This window comes from Chiloscyllium plagiosum, chromosome 14, assembly GCF_004010195.1.
Source record: "Chiloscyllium plagiosum isolate BGI_BamShark_2017 chromosome 14, ASM401019v2, whole genome shotgun sequence".
NCBI classification, from domain to species: domain Eukaryota; kingdom Metazoa; phylum Chordata; class Chondrichthyes; order Orectolobiformes; family Hemiscylliidae; genus Chiloscyllium; species Chiloscyllium plagiosum.
Genome location: NC_057723.1, coordinates 56,747,059 through 56,770,237, shown reverse-complemented (window position 1 = coordinate 56,770,237; position 23,179 = coordinate 56,747,059). Strand labels below are relative to the sequence as shown.

At 36.3% G+C, this 23,179-nt stretch overlaps 1 protein-coding gene across 3 annotated transcripts in view; it reads left to right on the top strand.

Moving 5' to 3' along the window:
• Positions 1-17,567, top strand: part of crebrf (creb3 regulatory factor) — a 74,889-nt gene extending 57,322 nt beyond the window's left edge. For 2 of the 3 annotated variants that reach the window (XM_043703846.1, XM_043703847.1), the window contains 3 exons: positions 5,585-5,658; positions 10,285-10,407; positions 13,263-17,567. In XM_043703846.1, the coding sequence (XP_043559781.1) occupies positions 5,585-5,658; positions 10,285-10,407; positions 13,263-13,378 (313 nt within the window). In that variant the 3' untranslated portion in view covers positions 13,379-17,567. Of the gene's footprint in view, positions 1-808; positions 879-5,584; positions 5,659-10,284; positions 10,408-13,262 lie in introns of those variants that run through there. The other variant, XR_006313640.1, reaches the window with a different exon arrangement.
• The last annotated feature ends 5,612 nt before the right edge of the window (positions 17,568-23,179 follow it).

The window sequence follows — 23,179 nt, the reverse complement described above, 5'->3', positions numbered from 1 at the left end:
TACTGCCCTACAGGTGACATCAGACTTGGTCAAGAAAGCCTTCAAGTTTATTTCTTTACTGCACCATCTCATCAACGTCTCCTCATCCACCTGCATTTTCCCATTGCCCTCCCCCAAAGTGCTGATGAAGGCCATAAGAACGCTGCTGTAGCTTTTTGACATTTCAGAGCCATCTTTGGCTCACCAGTTTATCTTTCAAATACTTGCATTTCAAGACCTAAGCTGTGACAACCATCGTGTAAATGCAGTTTAGCTTTTCTTTGTCAATGATAAATGAACTAAAACTTATTTTCGACGGCTCTTCTTTCAAGAAACTTAAATTGCCAGTGACAGAATCGTGCTGTAACATCTTTCAACTTTTGGCATTTTGCAATCTGTTTAGGCTATTAACTTTTTACCTCTGATCTTTAGATTTGGTCCTTTCTAGTGATAGCCTAAATGTTTGTTTCGCCCTGGAATTGCTACATAAAGGATTTCAGCACAACTTCACGGAAGTCTAAGCTATCTCTACCTGTCATTCCCCAGTGGAAGGAAACTCTTTGGAAAGCTATTCCTTGAATTTTCTCCCCACATTAAGACCCCAATTAAATGCTTAATCAAAGCATGGGATCTTTGTGCTGTATCACCTGATGCAACCTCACAGCAACACCCCAGCCCCTTTTAAGCCTATGGCTACTGTAGATTTAAAGCTGCTGTCAAAAGGACTTTGTTCCTAACTCTGTTCTCTGCCAGGAGTGTTGGTGAACTTCACGCAGTAGTAGCGGAGGCACAGCCCTGTAATTTTTTTTTTATTTTTTTTTCCCCCCAGTTGAATAGGCTACCTACCCTTGGGATGTGGAGTGTACCTTTTCAGAAAATGATGACTACATTATCTAAAGGTGAGTAGTGATCTTTATTCCAAGGAGATTAAGTTTTGTTGAAAAAGTATTTTTGTTTTATATTGTATGTTTGCATGCTTTACCTGACTTTCAGTGATAAAACTTCTGCTTATTAACATGTTAATAGCTAACCATTTTGTTGGGTTGAACAATCTGTTGGGAGTTGATTTTGCTGAGACAAATGAAATGGGATAAAAGTTCATACAACATTGCAAAATTGTAGCTGTTTTCAATTAGACTCATTTTTGTTTTCAGTCAGTATTTGATCTTGTAGTGCATTATGTGTGAAGTAGGCATTTAAAACTTCTCAAACTTTCTCAATTTTTTTCTGAAGATGTCAATCCTCTTCAGTGGATATTTTCTGTATGAATCTAGACAGAGAGCTTTGACTTGTTATTTAGCAAATTAGAGAAGAAATACAGCATTTCAACTGTCACTGATTCTGTTCACATTATTAAGTGCAAGCATTTTAAAGACCGATTACTGCTTAGGAAAGAATAAGGTGAACCAAGGTGATTTCCCTCACCCTATTAGAAAACATTGAAAATGTTAGACCTGCACTGTTTTGGCAGTTTGCTTGTCTTCTGGACATCACAAAGTATTTTCAAGAAGTACTTTTTTGAAAAGCAGTTGCTGTTGTAGTTTAGGAAGCACAGTAATTGCTTTATGTTCAGCAAACCCTTCAAAACAATGATACGATAATGATAAGATCGTGTTTCTTTGTATTGTTAGTTGAGAAATAGATATTGTCCAAAACAGCAAGAACGAATTTCCTCCTGTTCTTCAAAATTGTGCAGTAGGTTTTTTTATATATTCACCCAACCGCGTAGATGGGGCCTTAGTTTATCGTCTCATCCAAAAGATGGCACTTCCAACAGTATAAGACTCCTATAGTATTGCATTGAGTGTCAACCTTGATTTTTATGATCAAGTCCTATGACACGGCTTGAATCTGGGAACATGACACTTAGAGGTGAGTTTGCTACTTAATTGAACCACAGATGACAATTGAAGGCAATTGTAAGGAAAATGAGAATGTTTGTTAGTTAGTTAACTAGCCTGCTAGTTAACCCCTTGAACCTATCCCATTATCCTGCAAAAATATGGTTGAATTACATCCTCACTTATCCAACCGCCTTTACTCCATATCCCTTAATATCCTTGACTGGGAAGAATCTAATGGTTTAAGATTTAAATTCATGTCCACAGCTATTAATGTCTGCTTTTTGTGGATGTAAACTCCACACTTCTGTTGCTGTTCATATTAAATGTTTCTTCTCTCCTGACTTTTAAAGTTATGTCCTGACCCGGACACTCCTATGAATGGGAACGTTTTCCTCCATCAACAAATTAATTCCTTTTATAAATAAAATTCAATCAAAACAAATCAAATCCTCCATCAATTTCCTATTTTCCAGGGATTTCAAATTAGTAATTAAGCATTCCACATAATCTCTTCTTAGATGTGTTGTAACATTCTGCTGTTTTTGCACTTTGTTTGACCCAAGGTCAATATATAATTTTTAAGGTGCTGTTCATCGACCTGTTCAGTGTTTTACCATTAGTTGTGTGCATTTATAACACAACTTTGCCCCTTTCATATTTGAGCCCTCTACTTATAGAGGCTAATCTGCCATTAATTTTATTGATTATTTTTAAAGTCTGACTGCTATGATATATAAGATAAGAAATGGGCAAAGTGAAAGGGTTAGGATTAGACCATGCAACCCCTTGAACCTGCTTTGCTGTTCAGAGGATATTGGCTGATCTTTACCTTGACTTCAGTTTTCTTTCTGATTCTCATAGTCCCTGATTTTGTTCTAAAAATCTTCAAATCTCAGCCTTGTATACATTAATGATGAGCTTTCAAGTCTGGGTCGAGAATTCTAAAAATGACAGTCCTTTGAAAGATCTTCTTGTCTTTGACCTGAATGGTCAATGCCTCAATATTTAGACTAAGTCAGGTAGTTCAGGATCATTTTCAGTTGTGAAAAACATGTCATGTCCTCTCAAAATCATAGGCTTCAATGTGAGCATCTCCCATTCTTCTAAACTCAGGAAAGCATTGAATTAGACTGGTTGGTTGTACCTCATTGACAACCTTCTCATGCTAGAAATTATCTTGGTGAATGCTTCTTGGACCAGGAGGCAAAAATATTCTTCTTTGGGACATAACTCAATTGTGCCCTACTGCAAAGTATAATCTTACCAATGCTTTATACAATTTGCTGGATTTCTTTAATCTTGTACTTCTGTTCTCTTGCAATAATGACCAATACACAATTTACCTTCCTGATTTTTGCTATATCTGCATGCTCACCTTGTGTTTTGTGCATGAGGACTCATAATCATCTGAAAAGCATTTACTTGCCATTTAAAAATAGGTTTTTTTCTATCCTTCCTAACAGCATGAATAATTTCAACATTTCCTCACACTGTACTCAGTCTGCTACCTTTTTTGTCCATTCATTCTTTTGATATCTCCTTGATGACTTATGTAACGAGTTTGCAGCTTAATATCTGAGCCTGCTTTTTATTGTCAGGCCCTGCATTGAAGTCATTAATATTTAAAAGTGCTGAGTCCCAACACTGGTCAGATAACAACCCACTCGTTACATAGCTTGACAACCTGAAAATGTTAGTTATACCTTCATTCTGATTCTGTCTTGACCACCTTCTTTCTCTATGCTGATAGATGACATCAATGCCATGACCCTTATTTTTCACAAAAGCTTTGGTGCTTTTTTAAAATATCTTCAAAATGTAAATGTACTGCATCCACTGAATCCCCTTTATCTATCCTGCAAATTACATAATCTATACTCTTAATATTGCTGTCAAATATAACTCTAGGCCAGTTACCTTAGTTAGTAATGTTTTCTTTCTCCCTTTCTTTTCCATAGAGGTATTGTTTTGCTTTTTTCCAAACTACTAAGAGCGTTCCACAATGTAAAGAAATTTTGTAAAATCTCTCTCAAAACCCATGTTTGGTCCTAACTATTATTAGCCTCTTTATCTAGTATTATCCATAACATCTTCAGTTGGCTAGGAATTAATATTCTTTCAAGGAGTTTCTATTTCTCAAGCAAATGTACATTTAAGAATTATGAAATATTTATTCAAATGATCATCATTGTTTTTTCTGCTATCATGTATTTTAAGTCATCTTTACAATCTACCTTAATTAACTTGCCTCTCATACCAATTGGAATTGACTTTAAGTTTAAGACTTTAGTTTTGAACTTAAGCACTTCACCTTTGAATTCATACATGTAATCATTCTTCCCTAGGTGATTCCTTACTGTGTGACTATTTATTAATCCCGTCTCTGAGGTAGCCTGTCGCCAGGTTGTTTCTTTGACACGTTATTAGAAGAAACTATTTGGATGGATTCTGTGAACTTGACCTTAAAAACTACTTTTGCTAATTTGATTTATCCAGAGTACAGGAGGATAAAAGTTAATATATTAGTGGTGTTACACGCTTCCCATTTCTTGATAAATACACTTGTACTTTATCTACTGTTACGGGGCCTACAAGCTATGTCATCATTATTTTCTGCTCTATGTTGTCCCAACTCCTTTCTCAGAGAAGTCATTATATCATCCTTTATCATCACTAATGCCTCTTCCCTCTTCCACTTTGTCTCTCTTTTAGATATGTCAAGTACTGTGGGATATTTGATTACTAAATATGGTTACCATGCAGCCACATTTCAGCATGGGCTAGTAGATTAAACCCATTTATCTATAATTGTGTCACTAATTTGTCTGCCTTATTGAGAATGCTTTGTGCAATGAGCTAATACAGCATTGATTTCAATTTTTTATAGTTTTCTGTGACTTAATCACACTAACTGCTACTATGAATCACTCTGTTCCTGCGTGTCACACTCTGCTTTCCTCTATTCAAACTGCTGTACCATTCTATATACAATGTTTTAGTGATCTGTGTACAAACCTCATAAATCACTTTGGAGGTTCAATATTCCTAACCTTTGACAATTTAACAATTACTTGAATCTGTCCATTTTTGGTCCAAAATTGATAATTGCAGAATTGGCCTGCATTGATATCAGCCGAACCTAGATTTCCTGACTCATTTATTCTGTGATGTTACACTTTGTAATTTCACAATTCAGTCGATGCTATTTATAATGCCACCAATCTTGGTGTCACCAGGAAAGTTGGATAAATGGCTTTTCATTGCATGATCTAAGTTATTGACAAATATAGAAAACAGTTGAAGACAGTGGAGATGCCACGGTCAGGTCCTTCCACTTAAAGTATATGCCCGTTATCTCTATTTTCTGTTACTGTAACCTAACCAAGTGAATAATTTGTGATAATATCTGTGTGTTTAAATTTTATCTCAAGTCTGTCATGTGAAACTTCATCACCTGCCTTCTGGGAGTCCATGAGACCTCTATCTTTAGACATTATTTTGCCTTCTGCTTCAGTTGCTGATCAAAAAAATAAATTGATTGGGTTCATTGAAAATGAACTACCTACAACAAATCTGTGTTTGAGTTCTGTCTTTGGCTAGATGTGAAAGAGTACTCGGTGACATATGAAAGGCTCAAAATGGAAATCTCATCTTTTTTCTGGTAGTGATATAATTTGACTTTTTAAGTTCACAGATAACAAAGTTAAGTTACATTAAGATTCATTTGAGAATATCTCCTCATTGTATATTTTTATTTGCAGGGCTTGTCGCTTAAAGAAAAAGGCTCAGTACGAGGCTAATAAAGTAAAGCTATGGGGTCTGAATACTGAATATGGTAAGATAATTGTTTTATGCAATGAAAACAGAATAAGTGTTGTAAATATGTAATAGATTAAGCAGTATCTGCAGAGAGAGAAAAACTGAAATGATGTTTTAGGCCTATGGCACTTCATCAGAGTTGTGACATATAGACGTGTATGTTTTTAAGCCAGGAAAGTAGAGGTGGTATTGTTTTGATGTTGGAAGGGATAAGGAAAGGAAAAAAATGAAAGCATTAGTCCATGACAGACAAAGATCACCAACGTGAAATATTAACTCTTTGCCTGCCTGCAGATGCTGCCTGACCTGCGGAGCAATAGCACCAATTTCTATTTTCAATCAGGATTTCTGGCATTTACATGACTTTGCTTTTGCATTTACAGTTACATAAATGAACCACTATTCTTCACTTCAATAGGCTGTACTATTCTTTTATAAAATAATATGCATGATGAAACTGATTTGTTTGACTGAATAATTCCTTTAATCGTTAACCTTCCTTAAGTTGGTACTGTTTAAAGTTGCAATTACTGTTTGTAGCTATTAATTATATTGCTTATTATTTTTAATTTGTCCCAAACTGGCATTATAACCACTGAGACCACTTTTGTGTGTAGGTAAATACAAACAAGGAACAGGCCATTCACTCCCTTAAGCTTGCTGCACCACTTAATCAGATCAAATCCACTTTCATACCTGCCCCAATAACTTTTTATCCCATGACTGCCAGAAAAACATTCACCTTTGCCTTAAAAATCAGAGTCTGCTTCTGCTTTACGTTCAGGGAGAGTGTTCCAAAGACACTCAACTTAGATAAATGTTACTTCATCTCTGTTTTAAATGGGGAACCTTTTATTTTAATAACTTATTGTTATTTGGAGCATTTAGAAAGTGGTGGCAGAATAAGTCCTAGACAGCTTGGATTCACTAAAGGGAAGTCATGCTTGACAAATCTGGAATTGTTTGAGGATGTGACCAGTAGAGTGGACAAGGTGTCATGTATCTGGACTATCAAAATGCTTTTGATAAGCTTTCACACACAAGATTAGTAAGGAAAATTAAATCTCATGGTGTTGAAGGTAATGTGTTGACATGGATAGAACTGTATGGCACACAGGATTCAGAAAGTTTGAAAAAATGGATCCTTTTCAGAGAGGCAGGCAGTGACCAGTGGAATGCTGCAGGTTCAGTGCTGGGATCCCAGCTGTTCACAATGTACATTGTCGATTTGGACGGAGGAATTGAATTTCATATCTCCAAATTTGCAGATGACTCTAAGCTGGGTGGCAGTGTGTGCTGTGAGGAGGTTGCTAAGAGGCTGCCAGCTGACTTGGACACACTAGCTGAGTGGGCAAATACTTGGCAAATGCAATATAATGTGGATAAATGTGAGGTTATCCATTTCATTCGCAAAAACTGGAAGGCCAGGTTTTTATCTCTATGGTAGCAATTTAGGAAAAGGTGAGGTGCTACGAGACCTGGATGTCATGGTGGAGCAGTCACTGAAGATTGGCATGCAAGTGCAGCCGATGTGAGGAAAGCTAATGACATGCTGGCTTTCATAATTGGAAGATTTGAGTATCAGAGTATTGATGACTAGCTGCAGTTATACAGGGTCTTGGTGAGGCCACACCTTGAGTATTGTGTGCATTTTTGGTCTCCTAGTCTGAGGAAGGACATTCTTGCTATTGAGGAAGTCCAGTGAAGGTTCACCAGACTGATTCCCAGGATGGCAAGACTGATATGAGGAAAGACTGGATCAACTGGGCATTTAGAAGAATGAGGGAGGGATCACCGAGAAACATATAAAATCCTGATAGGATTGGACAGGATAGATGCGGGAAGAATGTTCCTGATGTTGGGAAAGTCCAGAGCCAGGGATCACAGTCTAAGAATAAAAGGTAAGCCATTCAGGACTGAGATGAGAAAGAATTTCTTCACTAAGAGTTACGAACCTGTGGAATTCTGTCCCACAGGAAGCTTTTGGGGACAGTTCATTAGAGTGAGCTGGACATAGCCCTTGACCTCTTTAGCAGCAAGGACCATGGAGAGAAACCAGAATGGCCCAACAAGTTCACACTGACTATTCGAAGAGTAACCCACCCAGACTCATTCCTCTACCCTATTACTCTACATTTACCCCTAACTAATGCACCTAAGCTACACATCCCTGAACATGATGGGCAGTTTAGCACGTCCAATTCACCTAACCTGCACATTTTCTGGTTTGTGGGAGGAAACTGGACACCTGGAGGAAACCCACGCAATCACAGGGAGAATGTGCAAACTCCACACAGACAGTCGCCCGAGGCTGGAATTGAACTGGGTCCCTGGTGTTGTGAAGCAGCAATCCAATCACTGAGCCAGTGTGCTGCCCACTGAGACTCTGAGTTATAGGGAGAGGGTGAATAGGCTGGGGCTATTTTCCCTGGAACATTGGAGATTGAGGGGTGACCTTAGAGGTTTACAAAATCATGAGGGGCATGGATAGGATGAATAGCCAAGGTGTTTTTCCTTGAATGGGAGAGTCCAAAACTAGAGGACAGGTTCAAGATATTAGGGGAAAGATTTAAAAAGTAATGTGTATGGAGCAGGGTACCAGAAGAATGGTGAAGGGTGGTTTAATTACAACATTTAAAAGGCAATTGGATGTGTATATGAATAGGAAGGATTTAGAGGGATATGGGCCAAGTGATGGCAAATGGGAATAGGTCAGATTGGGATGTCTAGTCGGTACAGACAAGTTAGACTGTTTCTATTCTGTATGACTCTATGACTGAGTATCTTGTGCAGTTCTGGTCCCCTTGTCTAAGCAAGGATATATAGTCGCAATAGGGGGAGTGGATCAGCGATTCACCAGACTCTTTCCTGGGTTGGTGGGTCTCTTCTATGAAAATAGATAAAGGATACTGAAGCATCATTCTTGTGAGTTTAGAAGAATGAGAGATTACCTTGTAAAGCTTGCAAAATTTATAAAGAGATGTACAAAGTGGTACAAAAAAGATATTTACCCTGAAAACTGGGAGCTGGAATTAAGGGGACTTAATTTCAGAATAAAGACTATCAAAATGGAACTGGGATGAGGAAGAACCTCTTTACTCACACAATGATGAATCTTTGGAATACTTTACCCTGTGGAAGCTCACTGATTACATTCAAGAAGGGGATTGGTGGGTTTCTAGGCATCAAGCAATATGGCGATAATATGGGATAATATATGTTGAACTAGATAATGAGCCATGACTAGATGGTGGAACAGATTCAAGTTACTAAATGGCCTATTCCTGCTCTGTAGTTTCTTACAGTGAACCAGGTCATTGAGGGTTCAGCAGTAAGACAGCAATAACATTTCCAGATCAGAGTTGCATTAAGATGCAACATACCAAATCAATTGTCCATTGATAGAACAGCTAACAATTTCTGCTCCTTTAGAGATCTAAAAAGTTTGCAGTTTTGTAGATTTTGGGGTTGTTCTTTGTCATATGAGTAATTGATCTGTATGGAGGCATTTGATGGAAGAAATTATTATATTCATTTCCTTCAGATTTTACCCTCTGCTCAAACTCTTAAAAAAAAATGATTAATGACTGACGTTTTGTGTATCCATCAATAATTATGCAGAATATAGACCAGTTCCACTTCAAAATGGACAAATAGGCCTCTGGAGAGAAAAGGCTAATAAAGAAAGCTACTGTAAAATGCAGAGAACGCCTAATTTGGAATCAATTTTAAATTTTGTTGAACTAATTAGTAGACTTTTATCTTAGTGTACTTTATTTTAATAACCTCTGCTCTCCCAAAGCAGACATTTCAAAGTATGTATGTTTTCAGAAACAGCTACACCTTTAACCAAATCTCTCTCTAATATATCTTATGAAATCAAATGTTAAAATAGGTATTCCAGCTACCTATAAAATGATCATGTTTTATTCTGACTGTTCCAGAAGATCCATGGATGTGATTGTATCCATTCTTCTGCAGACCAAGGATTCAGTGCAAGTTAATTATAATGATTCCCTTTGCAACTCCCATTATAACTCTTTCCAACCCCTACCCGCCTAAACAGCCCCCCATACCTCTGTACTAATCTGCAAATGCTAAGTTAAAACATTTGTTGTCGAATAGAAAGTTTTGATTGCTTGCCCTTACAGTGGCTTTAGTGACAGCTCTCCATAAATATCTGTTCTAAAGTGTCTCCTTGAAAAGCAATAAGTTGTTTAAAATTTGGTTAACCTTCACTGTATCTATAGCATTGTTTCAGCTATAACCAATTGCTAATTGAAGAGTTAAATGAATGACAAAATTCAAACAAGATTGAATGCATTTTTCACTTCTTGTAATTGAAATCAGTGACAAGATTTTTGTCAACATTTTCAACGTACTGGAAGTAGTGTACAGCATGGAGCAAACATTGCTAAAGTTTGTCAAATGTACAAAAATACTTTGTTTGCATTTCTGCATTCCTCGTGTTTGTTGTTTACCTGGTATAATATGATTTAGTATTTCTCTTTTACCCTAAGATCTATTTTTCCAAATATTTTATTACAAGATTACCCAGAGCTGCAGATGTTTGTGTCATGCTGACATTTGCTTTTATCTACATTGGAATTTTCTAATTTTCATAACATGTTGTTCTTTGCAGATCATCTGCTTTATGTGATTAACTCAATAAAACAAGAAATAGTAAATAGAGTACAGAGGCAGGGGGAGAAAGGAAGTGGCAGCATCCTAGAAAAACTTGAAAATCTCTTAAATGAAACACTCGGTAAGAAATTATTTTCTTTTTACTTCCTACTGTTTGCTTGCTCATCCCCACGTTTCTCTCAGTAATTTACTTCAAGACTATAACAATCATTAATCTTGGTAAGTTACTTCAACTAAAACAATTCACCAGATTTGTTTTTAATGTCCTATGTGTTTCTTAGATATTAACCTTAAATGGAATCAACAGGAAATTAACTTACCTAAGATATTGTGGTATTGAAGGCAATCGAAGGAAGAATCATTTCAGTTGATCCTGGGTATGGAAGGTGTTTCTTAGGAGACAGGGTTGAGTAGGTTAGATTCCCAACAGTGTGGAAACAGGCCATTACGCCCAACATGTTCACACTAACCCTCCGAAGAGTAACCCACCCAGACCCATTCCCTACTCTATACTTCCCCCTAACTAATGCACCTAACACAGTGAGCAATTTAGCATGGCCAGTTCACCTGACCTGCACATCTTTGGATTGTGGGAGGAAACCGGAGCACCCAGTTTCCATTCTGTTGCCTGAGGCAGGAATCGAACCCGGTTCACTGGCGCTGTGAGGCAGCAGTGCTAACCCTTGTACTCTTTAGAATTTACAAGAATGAGAGGAGTCCTTTTGAAACATATAAAATTCTTAGGGGGTATGACAGGGTAGATGTGGAGAGCTTGTTTCCTTTGTGGAAGAGTCTAGGACCAGTGGACAAAATCTCAGAGTAAACAGTTACCCGTTTAAAACAGAGATGAGGAATTTCTTTTTTAAGAGTAGTGAATTTATGGTCGTTTTACCATCGAGAGTTGTTGATTCTAGTTATTAAGTGTATTCAAGGCTGAGATAGAATTTTTAATTGTAATGGTTTTATTCCAAATTAGTGGTTGTGCGTAAAGTTTAGTTCAGGATTATCAAATTAGTCATGATCTCATTGAATGGCAGAGCAGTTTAGATGGGACGACTGGCCTACTTCTACTCCCTATGTCTTAAACGCACTAACAAATTTTAGTATTGTTCTGAAGTTTTAAACTACGTAATCATTAGAGTCATGGAGATGTACAGCATGAAAACAAACCCTTCAGTCCAATTCATCACATCACTTGGAAAGAGGAAATCAAAACTAATCTTTTGAATGCCACTTTTTTTTATTTTTATATACTCTTCTTCGTTCTTGTGATATACTACCTGATTTTTAGCTTCTGCTATACTTTTCACAGGAATGTTGCAAACGTTGACATATGAGGAGTAATCCCAGTATATTTTATTTTGTTAATCTTGTATTATCAGGCAATGGAGGACTGAGTTATTCATTATTTTGTGTAAAATATATTTAAGATTCTTAAACCAGTAGATTTCTGAGTGAACTTTTGTCCCTACAGCTAACAATAATAGATTTCTCAGACCATAGCTCTCCTAATTTTGGTACATTGAGACAAAATAAACTTTTCTGGGTCACCTATTAGGAAAAGAAAGTTCAATAGATTACAGCGATTTAGCAAGAAAGTGGCTGCTTTTTGTTTTTATATTTTCTTTTCTCATCTTCTTTCTCACTTGTGCTACCCAGACCACATACTGGCTGCAAGGTTTTAATCACCGGATACCAAGCCACTGATCTCATGGGTCAGCTGGCAGAAAGTATTGAGAATAGCTGCATGTGTCAATATTTTTCTTGCAACATCTCATTGCCAATTAACTGATTTAATCAGAGTTAGGTTTAACTGGAATTTCTCATTCCTTATTTACGGATATGAAATTATTAACTGATCAGATTGTTTTGGTAACATAAGCAGAGAATAAAATGAGGACTTCAGGTGCTGACGATCAGAATCGAAGAATGTAGTGCTGGAAAAGTACTGCCGGTCAAGCAGTATCCGAGGAGCAGGAGAGATGACATTTCAGGCATAAGGCATTCATCAGGATACTCCTGCGCCTCAGATGCTGTGTAAAGACAGGGTAGTCTATGGGCCAAGTGGTAGGAGTGCATGGGGAGCAGTTGTTGCTGCAAGGAGTTCTGCATCTGTCTTCCCACCCACCAACATTTGTAATGGCCACTGAGCTGCAGTCACTGGCCATCATGCAAGGAGTTGCACCTCCAGTTGCATGCCCCTGCATCTGTGGTCATTTGAAAACTTAGAAAACATAATTGACATTCTGTCTCGCTCTCTATCAGATTGCCCAATGCTCTCTGATGGTCATTAGTTTGGTGACTTGCCCCTTAACTGATAGAGCTGCCTTTCCAGTAGCATTGGAGAGCATCCCATTGGGATCCTTGGCTTGGATAGTCTGCCTGCACTTTTGAATTGTATCTCCATTTTAAAATAGTGGTTGGCATGTCTTTAATCAACCATATGGGGTCAGCACATGGAAATGGTTCTCAAGTCAGTTTGGAACTCTGAAATGAGAATTTCAGAGAAGGTTGATGAGAATTCAACACAGCCTGCCTCATAGAAATGTAGCTGAAAATGTGTTGATGGACAAGCGCAGCAGGTCAGGCAGCATCCAAGGAACAGGAGAATCGACGTTTCGGGCATAAGCCCTTCTTCAGTAATGAGGAAAGTGTGTCCAGCAGGCTAAGATAAAAGGCAGGGAGGAGGGACTGGCCGTTCCGACTCCGCCACAGTCACGATTAACATCAACAGCAAAGGGATGTCAGGTTTGGGCCACATTTATCCGCCAGGCATTCTCCGGCCGGCAGCTCCTGCCCCGGCCCCGCTCTCAGGCTCCGGAAAACACATAAGATGGCGGCAGCAGAGCGCCGAGCATTGCGAGAGTGGCTCATTGAAATGTAAATGTAATAGAGGTAATAGTTAAGATTATAAAATATCTAATTTTTGTTTTAAAAGTGATTACCAGTCTTATGTTTTTATTCCTTTTCTGATAGGGACAACAGTAGCTGGACAAACATCTGACTTTGTCAATCAAGTGTTAGAAAAAACAGGAGAAGGAGACCCAACAGGTGGTCTTGAAGGTCTTCGCGTACCCACATCAAAAGTGTAACACGATATCTTCTGTCAGAAACAACTTCAACCTATAGTTACATGTTTGCCATTTTTGTGATAAATGTTTGATTCATTATAGCAAGTGACATTTTGTTAGTTGTGTTAAACTTGCTTGAAAAGGAGAAGGAAAACTCATGTTAGAGTTCTAGAAAAGAAATGCACAATGAGATAAGTATGGTTATGTGGGCTCAGGTACTATGAGGTAAATTTCACTTACCTATAAAATGACTAAGGATTGATGTGTTCTAAAATGTTGGTAGGAACTTATGTTAAGTTTCCATAGAAATGTGGATGTAGTAGTTGAATCAAGAAATCAAGAAAATTAGTTTGTAATTATTTTTAAAGTTAACCGCTGTTGCTGATTTTCTTCCATTAGTAACATTATATATTTCTTTTGTATATACTATATATTCTTGTATTATTAAGTATGAGTTAAATAGTTCATATAGTAAATTACATGGCCTTTTCCAGACATTGTGTGAGTATTTAAGTTTGAGAAAGGAGTAATATTCTCTGTGCCTTGTATTTAAATGAAAGTAAAGATGTAAGGTGAAATGGATGTACAGTGGGTAAATTTTATGGATTTAAAAAAGTATTTGTTTATTTTCACTCTTTGGCTGTTTAAACCATTTTGAATGTAAATAGGAATATTTCAGCAATGTAGATATATGCCACAGAGTCTGTATTGTATAAAGATGGTTATTGAAACATGAGTTTCGGTACTTTTCAGAAATATTTGCACACTATTTTGTACCAAAGACAAATGCAACTATATGGCATAATGCCAGTGAAGTAAGGTTTTGCACAGCTAACACTGATACAGAATTGAATGTAATCAGGGTTGGGGTTAGGGTTTTACTAGAACTGTGAAATAGGTTGTGTGGGTCCAAATAGCCACAGAAAGAGGATGCAAATACACTTTATCTGATTTTTATCCTATAAGCTATTGTTAAGCTTCTAGGAAATCAAATAGTAAGAGTTTATGGACTCTTGTCTTCTGCAGATATAGATGCATAGCAAAAGAATGTAATTTATTTGTAGTTGTGTGTTAACATTTCAGTGTAATATAGTGGCTTGTAATTGTTACATTAAAAAAGATAAATGCATGTATGTGGTACACTCTTGAAGGCAAATAACTAAAATTTGATTTTAACAATTTGTACAATTGTATAAATGTATATTGCCTCCCAATTCTGAAATTCCTAAGTTGCCACTTTTTCCATTTAATGCAGTAATGTGCATGTCAAATTTCTAAATGTTTCTCGATAGGATGTAAAAAGTACTTCTAAAGCTATATATTTTTGTATTCTCAATTAAGTAACCAAAATAGTTATTGTAAAAGCTAAATATCTGAATTCTGTTGATCCTATTTGTTCAATTGGTGTAGCTTTTCAATTAGGACAGTATAAATAGACCAACATGAGTTTTTAGCTTTTATTTTCATATTCATTAGTAGTAACTGGATTGAAAAGTTGTGTCACTTTGGTTAGGTTATGGATCTAAAAGTTACTTCACATATTAATGAGTTCAGTCATCGTGAAGTGCTGATATCTGAGTGGTATTGTTGGACGTCAGAGCTTAATGTTAACATCCATCCTACTGGCAGCTGTAGAAGTGCAGTTAATCTTATTTTTGTGTTTCTTTGTAAATAAAAAAATGCTTGTTAATTGATAACACTTTATTTTATGAATATTAGAATTGCACTTTGTCACCATTGCATTTGTACTCCTGCCATTTGCTGCTACTCCTGACCTGTAAGAATGCTACAGTGATACTTGATTTATACCTGCTAGTAAAATGTATAGTTACTCTTGGGTAACAAAATGAAAGCAAGCTGTGCAGCTTTACATTTTACCAGGGGACTCTGTGGCATTAAATAGTCTAGAGATGGTCGTACTTTGATGCCAGTAATATCTTGCTTCCTTTTTCATAAATATTTTAATCTATGCTAATATATAAAATAACCTTTAAAAAGAGAGATGTATAATGTTCTGTTTGGAATTTTGACAGACTGAGCATGTTAAGTATTCTTGGAATGATTGATTTATTCTTGTCATACATTCTGAAACAACAGATCTGTAAAACTCTCCAGTTAGAAATATAGCACTGAAAAGCTATATTTATAAATTTGAATATGTCTAGTTCTATTTTCAGATTCATAATGTTTTTTTTCTGGCATAATTGCAATAATTTTTACAATGCAGGTCTCACGTGGATCCTGCCATTTTTCCCACCACCAGTTTGGATATTCAAAGGGATGACTTTTTTAAAATCAAGATTTAGTTTTGGATACTGAAAGAAATATAGCTCTCAAAATCAGATTTTAAAATGTATGGTAAAATGCTGTGTATTCTGAGTAAAATTGATCCATTCAGAAAGTACAAACCCAGCAACAAAATGCATGCAAGTTCAAGAAGTGACTCAATGTTTATGCCTTAATAAGATGGATTTTCAAATATAAACTGATGCCACATACCATTTTAGACAAACCTGTTGAAAATTCAATATTGTTGGGAACTACTGATGGATAGGTGAGGTGCTACAGCAGATTAAAACAGGACAAGTTAAAACTTTACAATAATTATCAGTATCACTCCGCTTTATGACTGGTGCATTTTTTAGTTAGATGCAGATAATCCAAATGATCAGTACTCTGGAGGTATATTCTACATATAATATTTATTGTGACTACAACCAAGATGATTTGTGTGTGATGCTTTCCAGTATTTCATAATTGAATGATAGATTTTGTTGTGAAGAATAACATTCCAGTTATTAACCAACTTACTCAGATTTTAGCACCTTTCCTGTGTAATGTAAATTTAACAAGCCTATAAACATCCATAGGAAATGGCAAATACTTAGAATGAGTGCCTGATTTATATGAAAATAAAAGTGTAATAAATGGCAAATGTTTCATTTTCACAAGTGTCTGAGTAATTAATTGTACCACTTCGCACTAGCTCAGTTCAAATTCTAGTTTTAATTCTGAAAGAAACTTTGTTAACAGATCTCTCAGAAAAATGTATTGCTGTCCTTATTGTCCACAAATCACCTTTTTTGACATTTTAGGGAAATCTGACTTAAATTCTCATTGCATTTTTGCCAGTTATGTACATATGTTAATTTTTATGAATACACATTGTGCTATTAAAAGGTTAAACATTGTTTTCCACTTAGTTGTAAATTAAAACTTTACCATGAACTCAACACTTAAGCTCACATTTAAAGTTGACAGGTCTGTTGTTTCCAATATAAATCTACTTGTACTCTTTTTATAAAATTGTGTTTGAGACACAATATATATTTAATGGTGGCACTAACAGTGGTATTGCTATTCATTTGAAATCCTGACCATCTATGCAGTTGTCTTCCTTCATGTAATTATGTGAAATAAGTCTTCACTTTACAAGAAATTTTGAACTTCTGTCTGCTTTTTTTAATTTGTACTACAATCAATCCTGACTTAAGATTAAATCTTATGAACTGTTGGCTATTTCACTAGAACAATGTCATTTAATTTTATTCCTACTTTTAGTCATTCCATCTCTACACCACAACTATCTGATACCTTTCCAAGAGATTGGATAAAGGTGGTTGTAGATAGCATAGTTGTTAATACCCAGAGAATCATTTCATGAAAGTTTATCGAATGTATAATTTCTTTTACATGTATTGAATGATCCTGGATCTTTATTCATTTTGTGCAGTCATTTATGGGACCCAATTAGCTTAAAAATGTATCTATTAGGTAAATCTTCATCACTTCTTTTTGTGTAATGAAGAAAGCAAGACTCAGTGAAAAATTATTTGTAAAGTGGTTATTACCTTTTAAAGAAAGTAATTTTAATTGGATATTTGGACATGTTTGGCTGTTTACTCCAGTTGTATCCCCTAGTAATACTCTTTTGTGTGTCTGTATTGCTATTTAGAATTTGCATCAACTTCAATAATGTCATAAACTATAAAATGTAGATAAGTATTTTTCCATTTTGGAGATCATTTCCTACTTGTGCTTTAAGTGTGTTTGGCACCAACAGTATGCTCAAGGAAGTTATGAAGGTAGTCATCTTACCCAGCAACTTTACATCAAGTTGAAATACAAGCATATTTATCTTATTCCTGATTTGGAGATGCCAGTGTTGGATTGGGGTGTACAAAGTTAAAAAGTACACAACACCAGGTTATAGTCCAACAGGTTTAATTGGAAGCACTAGTTTTTGGAGCGCCGCTCCTTCATCAGGTCTTCCAATTAAACCTGTTGACTATAACCTGGTGCTTCCAGTTAAACCTGTTGGACTATAACCTGGTGTTGTGTGATTTTTATCTTATTCCTGATACTTTAGAAGGGAGTACATTTTATCTGGACTGATTTGAATTGTTGCTGTGAATACTATACATTACTAAATCTAATACAAAATATTTTAATTAAAGGTGCATGTTATGTGCTTTAATGGAGTACCAATGTCATTCTCCTACCAAAAATACATTAGTCATAGATATGACGTTACTTTTAGCTAATCTCCCAATTAATATGTGTGCCTGTTAATCATTTTTTGACAAATGTAGCATTGGTAAGTGTTTTAGATTTCCTCATTCTTAAAGGGAAACAGTCATTCTAAACAACATATTTTTCATTCAGCATTAACTAGTATCTATTTAGACTGTCAACAGTAGCACAAAATATTTTCTAGCACATGAACATCAACTCTTACAGTGTATATGCTAGTTTCTGCTGAGCTATTAAGAGTTCACTGTTTATTGTTTGAATATTAATAAAATATCATGGTAAATGTAGATAATTTGTGCTTATCATTGAACCATCACTCCAAATCATCAGTAACTATTGTGAATCATTTTGGTTACTGCTGGTGATTATCACTTTCAAATGATTATTCATGGCTGTAGTTAAACGTCACATGGAAGCATTGGTGTATCCAAGGAAAATTCTCTAACAAATATATTCTGTTGTTTTACAGCTTGCATTGTGTGAATGGGATTGATGCATATACATGGCAGAGCCTTGTATTACAATTGATTTTGTATTCATTAAAAAACATTGTTAGCGACAGTATGTTTATACAAATGTGCTGTGCCATTAAGTAGTGGAACATGGATTTAAATCAGTCAGAGTTTGGACTTGTCAACAAGAAATGGGAAATTGGAAAACAAATCATCCTGAGTTTTGAATACTTAGCTCAAGGGTGACATAAACGGACTCCTAAAAATGGGCTTCCTGCTCATATTTTTGATTAGGACATGGGAAGCTTAGTTTTTTTTTAAAGTTAGCAACTAGTTACCAATGATGCTATATGTTTGCCAGTGACAACCTGGAGACATTTTATTTAACCTCTATGTAGGTTTACACTAATGAAAAGGTTTTAATTCATATGCATTTGCTGACTGTACAGAAAACGATGGAACAGAGTTTAATGAACAAGGTTGTGTTGTTTTTGTGATTGTGCCCCTTAACAGTTTTCCTATTGCGTTGTATCAGCCAGGTGTTGGTACTGCAGCTTCTTGTAATCGCAGTCTGAATTTCATATTGTTTTGCAGAGATTATAATAAAGCAACTAAACCCCAGAATGGGTGTCCTGAACTTAATTCTATTTGATTATGTTGAACTAGTGTTGCAAGATGTGTCTTGAAGAAGGATTTGTTCTATCATGTTTCTTTTGAAAGCAAGTGTTGTAAACTTGGAGATGAGCTATCTGTTCTCAGCCCAACTAACTTTAGTTTTTTTTTAAGTTGGAACAGTAGAAGCAGCATGATGCAGTGGGGTCAAGCTCCCACAGAGCCAGAATTTTAATTTTAGCTTTAAGAAGTTGTTGGGATCTTAAAGCTGGATGTGGAAGCTGTTATTCCTCTCTCTCTTACAGCTAAAAGATTTGAGTTCTATTCCTGCTGTTAGAATTGCATGTGAGACAATCTATTTTACTGAATTTGCCTTTGTCAGTGTTGTTTTTGTGGAATGTTACTATTTTGGAACAGTTGCTGTTTAGAAGGTAAATAATGTATTATTTTAAGTTTCTCAATAGAGTTATTTTCATTTTTTTGTTTGCTTTTTAACTATAATGTATAAGTAAAGTGTGTTTTGTTTCAAGCCTGGAAATTTGACCAATTGAAGAACATCTGGAATACAATTCTTTACACTTGCCTTTAAAAATATGAAAACATTGAGGTCTGAGCTATCTTCATATATTTTGAGGCAGTTTGACCTAGTAAAAGAAATTGGGGGCTTTTGTCGGGATCCAAATCTCTAATTCCAGTTTGGATTTAGTTTTATTGAACTCAAAGACTGAGAGTGATGAGTGTTCGTTTTTTTTTTGTTAATATTCACTTAGTTTAAATAGGGTGTGCTCTGTGTAGTAATGGGTCTTCCAGTTACTCAGAGTTTCCTGGAGGTGGAAAAGTCACTTCAGAAGTTCTACAGAAAGCAAGAAAGGCAATGCTTTTGGCAGGCAAGATGGAGTTGGGGTTGTCTGTGTGAAAAGGAAATTAATTGCAGGAGAAGATCAACATTTACAATTGTCGGCAATGCCATCAGAATCTTTGGAAATGGCTAAATCTCAATTGCAAATGGAGAGGTCTGAATCAGAGGGAAATATTTTTTAAAAAAGCCATGGCAGAACAAAAAAAAGGAAATGAAACAGTTTGATTTTCTGTTAAAACAGACAAAAAAAGAGATTTTGAAGTCCAGAGTTAGAACTGAAAGCTCAAATCCTAATAAAAATTGCACAGGCAGAGGAAAAAGGTAGGAGTAGTGATGAAGATATGATGTCAAGCAGTCTCATTGTAGCCTGATGGGGATCTGTTTAAATATGTCTGTTGACGAGGTTTGACAAGAAGGATATAGAAACTTTTTACATTGCATTTCAGAAGGTGGCTATATGAAATGGCCAGTGACCATGTGAGTATTACAAAGTTGAATTATACAGCACGCAAACAGATATTTTGGTTCAGCTCATCCACGTGAACCAGATTCCTAAACAGCTCTAGTCCGACTGCCAACATTTGGCCCATATCCCTCTAAAACTTTCTTATTTGTATACCCATTTGAGATGCCTTTTAAATGCTCTAACTACCTCCATCATTTCCTCTGGCAGCTGGTGCCATACACGCACCACCCTCAGCATTTTAAAAAGTTGCTTCAGAAGCATTTTTTTAAATCTCCCCCCCCCCCCCCCCCCCCTCACCTAAACCTGAACCCCTTTAGTTTTGGATTCACCTACCATGGGAAAAAGATCTTGCCTATTCACACCACTAACTCACTGTCTATAGCAGATATCTTAAGATGTTGGAGCAGTACCACCAGTGCTGTCTGCATAAGATCTTGTGAATCTGCTGGGAAGAAAGGCATACCAGCATCTTCTACCAGGCCAACATTGGCAGCATTTGAGGTAACTGACCACCTTTGATCAACTGCAATAGGCTAGGCATGTAGTCCACACGTTGAACAAAAAATTCCCTAAACAGGTGCTCTACCCAGCTCTGAAATGACAGGCCAGCTGCAGGTGGACAGAAGAAATATTTCAATGATACTTCCAATGCCTTACTAGTAAAGTGCAGCATTCCCACAGATACCAATGAACCATAGCTCAACCATCCAAAGTGGAGGAGGAGCATTCAGGAAGGTGTCTAGCACCTTAAGACTTACTAATGGGGGAGAAAAGCGTAAGCCAGGTGAAAAGATCAAAAGGAGCATACTGCCATCCCAATGTCTTACTGCAACCATCTGCCCCAAATGTAACCGAGTCTGTGGTGGCTGCATAAGCTTATACTATCACCTACAGACTCACCTGGAGAGTGGAATACAGTCATCCTTATCTGCAAGGGTTTGCCTATGATAATGCCCTGATGATTTTACAAACCTCCATAAGGCCAACTCTAGTGAATTTAAACTGAATAACTAAAATTATCTGTAAGTTACCAAAAAAATTAAATTTGTTTATCTTGACAAAATGTGAATAATAAATTCCAATGGAGGGAATCCCTTTAGATCACATTACAGATTTCACCATCTTAACAACACATAGCCTTGTGCCATAATCTAATTTACAGAGAGCAGGATTTACTTCCAGCCCCATTTATAATTTTATTGCAAATATATGTTCTTATGAGATTACAGCTGTTTTGTAGTTAATGTGTGTATACATAGTCATTTTACAGAACTCCATTGGATACCAAATCTGCAGAAGGCTTTGAATCCTAAATTTGATGATTTCCATTTGTGAAACCATGTCAGCCAGATTCCGGAGAAGCAGGGAAAACATATCCACCAGAAGAATATTGTCATGTACTGATATGAACCAGACCAGACCACCTCAAAATATTTTAAGAAGATAGCCCAGACCCTAACTTTTTCTTGTTTTAAAAGTAGATATGAAGTGGGTGTTCCAAATGTGATGTGACTGATCAAACTACTCAAAGTTAAGCAAAACAATTCATTTAAATACTGTAGTTAAAATACAAACAAAAGAGGAATTTAAAATAACAGCTATTGAAAAACTTAATAATAGATACCATACATATTACTAATTAACTATTCCAAAATAGTAACATCCCATAAACACACTCCTTAGCAAAAAGCCAAATTCAGACACAGGTTCTTACATGCAGTTCTCTAATTCAGGAGGAAAAAAACATTGAGAAATTCCAGAGCAAGTAGCAGCCAGGAATTATTCACTGAAGTTTCCAAATCTTCTGAGTTCCCAAACAGTTTCTGCTGCTAAAGCTAATAAATATTAGAAAGCCTGGTCTGTGAGAGCTGGCCAACCCCATTCAGGTTGTTTTTTAAAAAGCCCAAGGCCTCCTAAGCTGTTTACCTAAGCTATCTTCAGTAGCCAGTTTGGCGCTTCTGCCTTTTCTAATCTCTCTTCAAAAAGGACAAAATAACTTATAGTACCTTGACAATGCTGTCACTTCAAAAAGTTGATTAAACTACATTATACATTCTATAATAATAAAAATAAGTTTACTTACATATTTTGTTATTTTTCACCTGAAAGGCATATTTGTTCAAGATCTCTGTGCTTCTCTAATTCTGCAAATTTGTTCATTCTGAATTATAATTGCTCCACCAGTGGTGGCCATGCCTTTATTTACCTAGACTGCAAACCGTATGATATACCATCCCTTGAGGTTTCAGCTTTTCTACCTCACTTTCATCCTTAAGTGACTCGTTAAAAGCTGTCTCTTTGATCAAGCTTTTGGTCATCTAATCCAATACCTTAATGTAGTTAGGTATTTGTTTTAGATGTTCCCTGTGAATTTAATTTCAGGCACCTCATTGCCTGCCTTCCTTAACAATATAGAAAATTGTCGAGTTGGATCTGTGTACCAAAAAACAGGACAAAACTAACCCTCAGTGAGCATTCTAGTCTCTGTCTCGAGCAAAGTGATTCAAGATATCGTCAATAAAAGGCACTTGCAAAAGAATAACCTGTTCACCAATGATTAGTTTGGATTCTGCCATGTCACTTGGCTCCTGATTTCATAACAGCCTTGGTTAAAACATGATTTAGAGAAACAGATCTGTCTATCCCTACTCTCTATTGCCTGTCTGTCAACTAGAAAGCCTAAATAAACCACATCCGTTAGCTCCCTTTGATGTTAAGTGCAGTCACTTTCAACTCGCTTTTGAGGTTCAGCTCTTTTGTCTATATTTTAACCAAGGCTATAATGAAATCTAGACTTTCAGAAGCCTTTTGACAAAGCCCCACAAAAGGGATTGGCGTTTATAATAGAAGTACATGGGATTTTGGGTAGTATATTGAAGTGGATAGATAACTGAAGCAGT